Genomic DNA, 2029 nt, shown 5'->3' on the forward strand with positions numbered 1-2029 from the left:
GAGGCCAATCAGCTGAGTTTAGGAAACTAGAGGTTCGGGGTGCTAAGCGGCCGTAGGTCCCATGTGCACAAGAACCATATATGGGCATAGCGGTATAGGATCTGTGGCTCTGGACAACCGGATCTCTGAATATGTCAGTCCTTGTCTCTTTTATGCCCATATATGGAGAATGATCGCTGATGTCATCAGTATATGCCCATATATGGGCATGGCCACATGCATTTTATGTTTGTGACGTCCACTGTCATATATGGGCAATTTGAATATAAGGATTATTCTTTTTTTATTATATATTTTTTTTGTCCCTTTTTTGTTTACTTTATTTATTTATTTTTTGATGGCGGGGTGGTTTGTTTGCTTTTGGGGTATCTATTACAGCAAAATGTCTCAATCGACATATTTTCCCAAAATATCTACGTCACGGAAGAGGAAGTAGTCGTTGTCATCCAGAATGACTTTAGTTCCACCGTACTCTGGTAACAGGACCTTCTGCCCAACCGTCACACTGACTGGTTGCAGGTTCCCTTCCTGATTGACAGAACCAGGTCCAACTGCCATCACTGTAGCCTGCAGCACTTTGCCCTGGGACTTCTCTGGAAGCATGATGCCACCTCTTGTCACCGTCTCTGCTGCCAAACGCTCCACCAGCACCCGGTCAAGCGTGGGAAGGAATTTCCTGAATGCCATTGCCATTTCCTGAATTGTTGTTTTCCCACAGTGCCTGTGAAATGTTATTAGGAAACAGGAATTGATTTGACTATAGGAGATCAGGACTGTTTTTTTTTTCCAGTGATGCTTCGATCGTGGGATCGTGGGATCGTGGGATCTGGCGATGGCTTCGGTTGACCAGCAAGGGTATTGAGAGAGTCGTAGAGTCTGCAATATCGATTTGTGGAGAGCTTAGGTTGACCTCTGAGAATGTGCTGCCTATATACTGTCCGGCGGTGTTTGTTCTTGTCATCATGATGAGGTCACGATGAGTCAGCAATGCCCAAATATGGAGTCCCCATGTCAGCCATTTCCAAATATGGAGTTCCCATGTCAGGCATACCCAAATATGGAGTCCATGGTGTCTGACTTCATTAGTCTGTAGGTATTGTGACAACAATGCAACCTGGACCCACTCAGACATGTTGAGTGACCATGTCAACCTAAACAAACCTGGATGGCGTGAAAATGACATTTCCAGAACCGTGATTTCTCTGGTTTGTTGTTCCCACTGATATGCCCATATAGGCATAAATGGAGATCCGGTACCAGAACTGCTGATCCGACCAATATACCCATATCGACTTTGCGTATCGCCAAGGACCTGTGGCCGTGATCTCAAAAAACTAAATCCCCATTTATGGAGTATTGATGTCATCAATATGATGTCATACTGACGTCTTAGTTTGGCCTAGACACCATATTTGTGCATGCCTGACACAGAACTCCATATATGGGCATAAAAGGGACACAGACAGACAGATACAGAAATCACAATATATGGGCATTATGGGGACATAGACAGACAGATACAGAAATCACCATATATGGTCAAAAGGGACACAAACAGACAGCCGGTTACAACGGGTATCTCTATACACATTATATGTTTACCACCTGCACAAGAAGCATTTTGCGTTCTCTAGTGTCATTATTCCTTATACATGTTTTATCATGCACTTTATGTGGACTTTGATTTTACTTTGCCTTCCTGTTATTGGTCTGTTCTATGCCTAAGAAAAATACATGTAGATTATAATCAGATAATGAGAGCAACCACAAGTGTGAACAACAGTCCAACAAGTGTCTTGCAGTTTTTTGCCAGTATTTCTTTAAGACATTACTTTCAGTCATCATTTCTACAGTTTTGGACTGAAGAAATGAGTTTCTAAAGTGTTTGGTCTCGCAAACGATGATAAGTCGTGATATTTCCTCCTGAGCATTCCAGGTGGTTATGAGGGAGGACATATGACCTGGGTGGTTTATCTCAGACAAAGTTCAAAGATGATCATAAATAATTACTGAATTCAGCTCTATTTTT

General features: G+C 42.5%; 1 protein-coding gene across 1 annotated transcript; it reads right to left on the bottom strand.

The window, feature by feature from the left end:
* Positions 1-387: 387 nt before the first annotated feature.
* On the bottom strand, positions 388-693 carry LOC311039860 (10 kDa heat shock protein, mitochondrial-like; the record flags this gene model as incomplete). Its single annotated transcript, XM_084049868.1, has 1 exon — positions 388-693. The coding sequence occupies one exon, from the start codon at positions 691-693 to the stop codon at positions 388-390; it is 306 nt and encodes a 101-aa protein (XP_083905994.1).
* Positions 694-2029: the final 1336 nt, after the last annotated feature.

The sequence above is a fragment of the Gymnoscopelus microlampas genome, assembly GCF_963454915.1.
Source record: "Gymnoscopelus microlampas genome assembly, chromosome: 23".
Classification (NCBI taxonomy): Eukaryota; Metazoa; Chordata; class Actinopteri; order Myctophiformes; family Myctophidae; genus Gymnoscopelus; species Gymnoscopelus microlampas.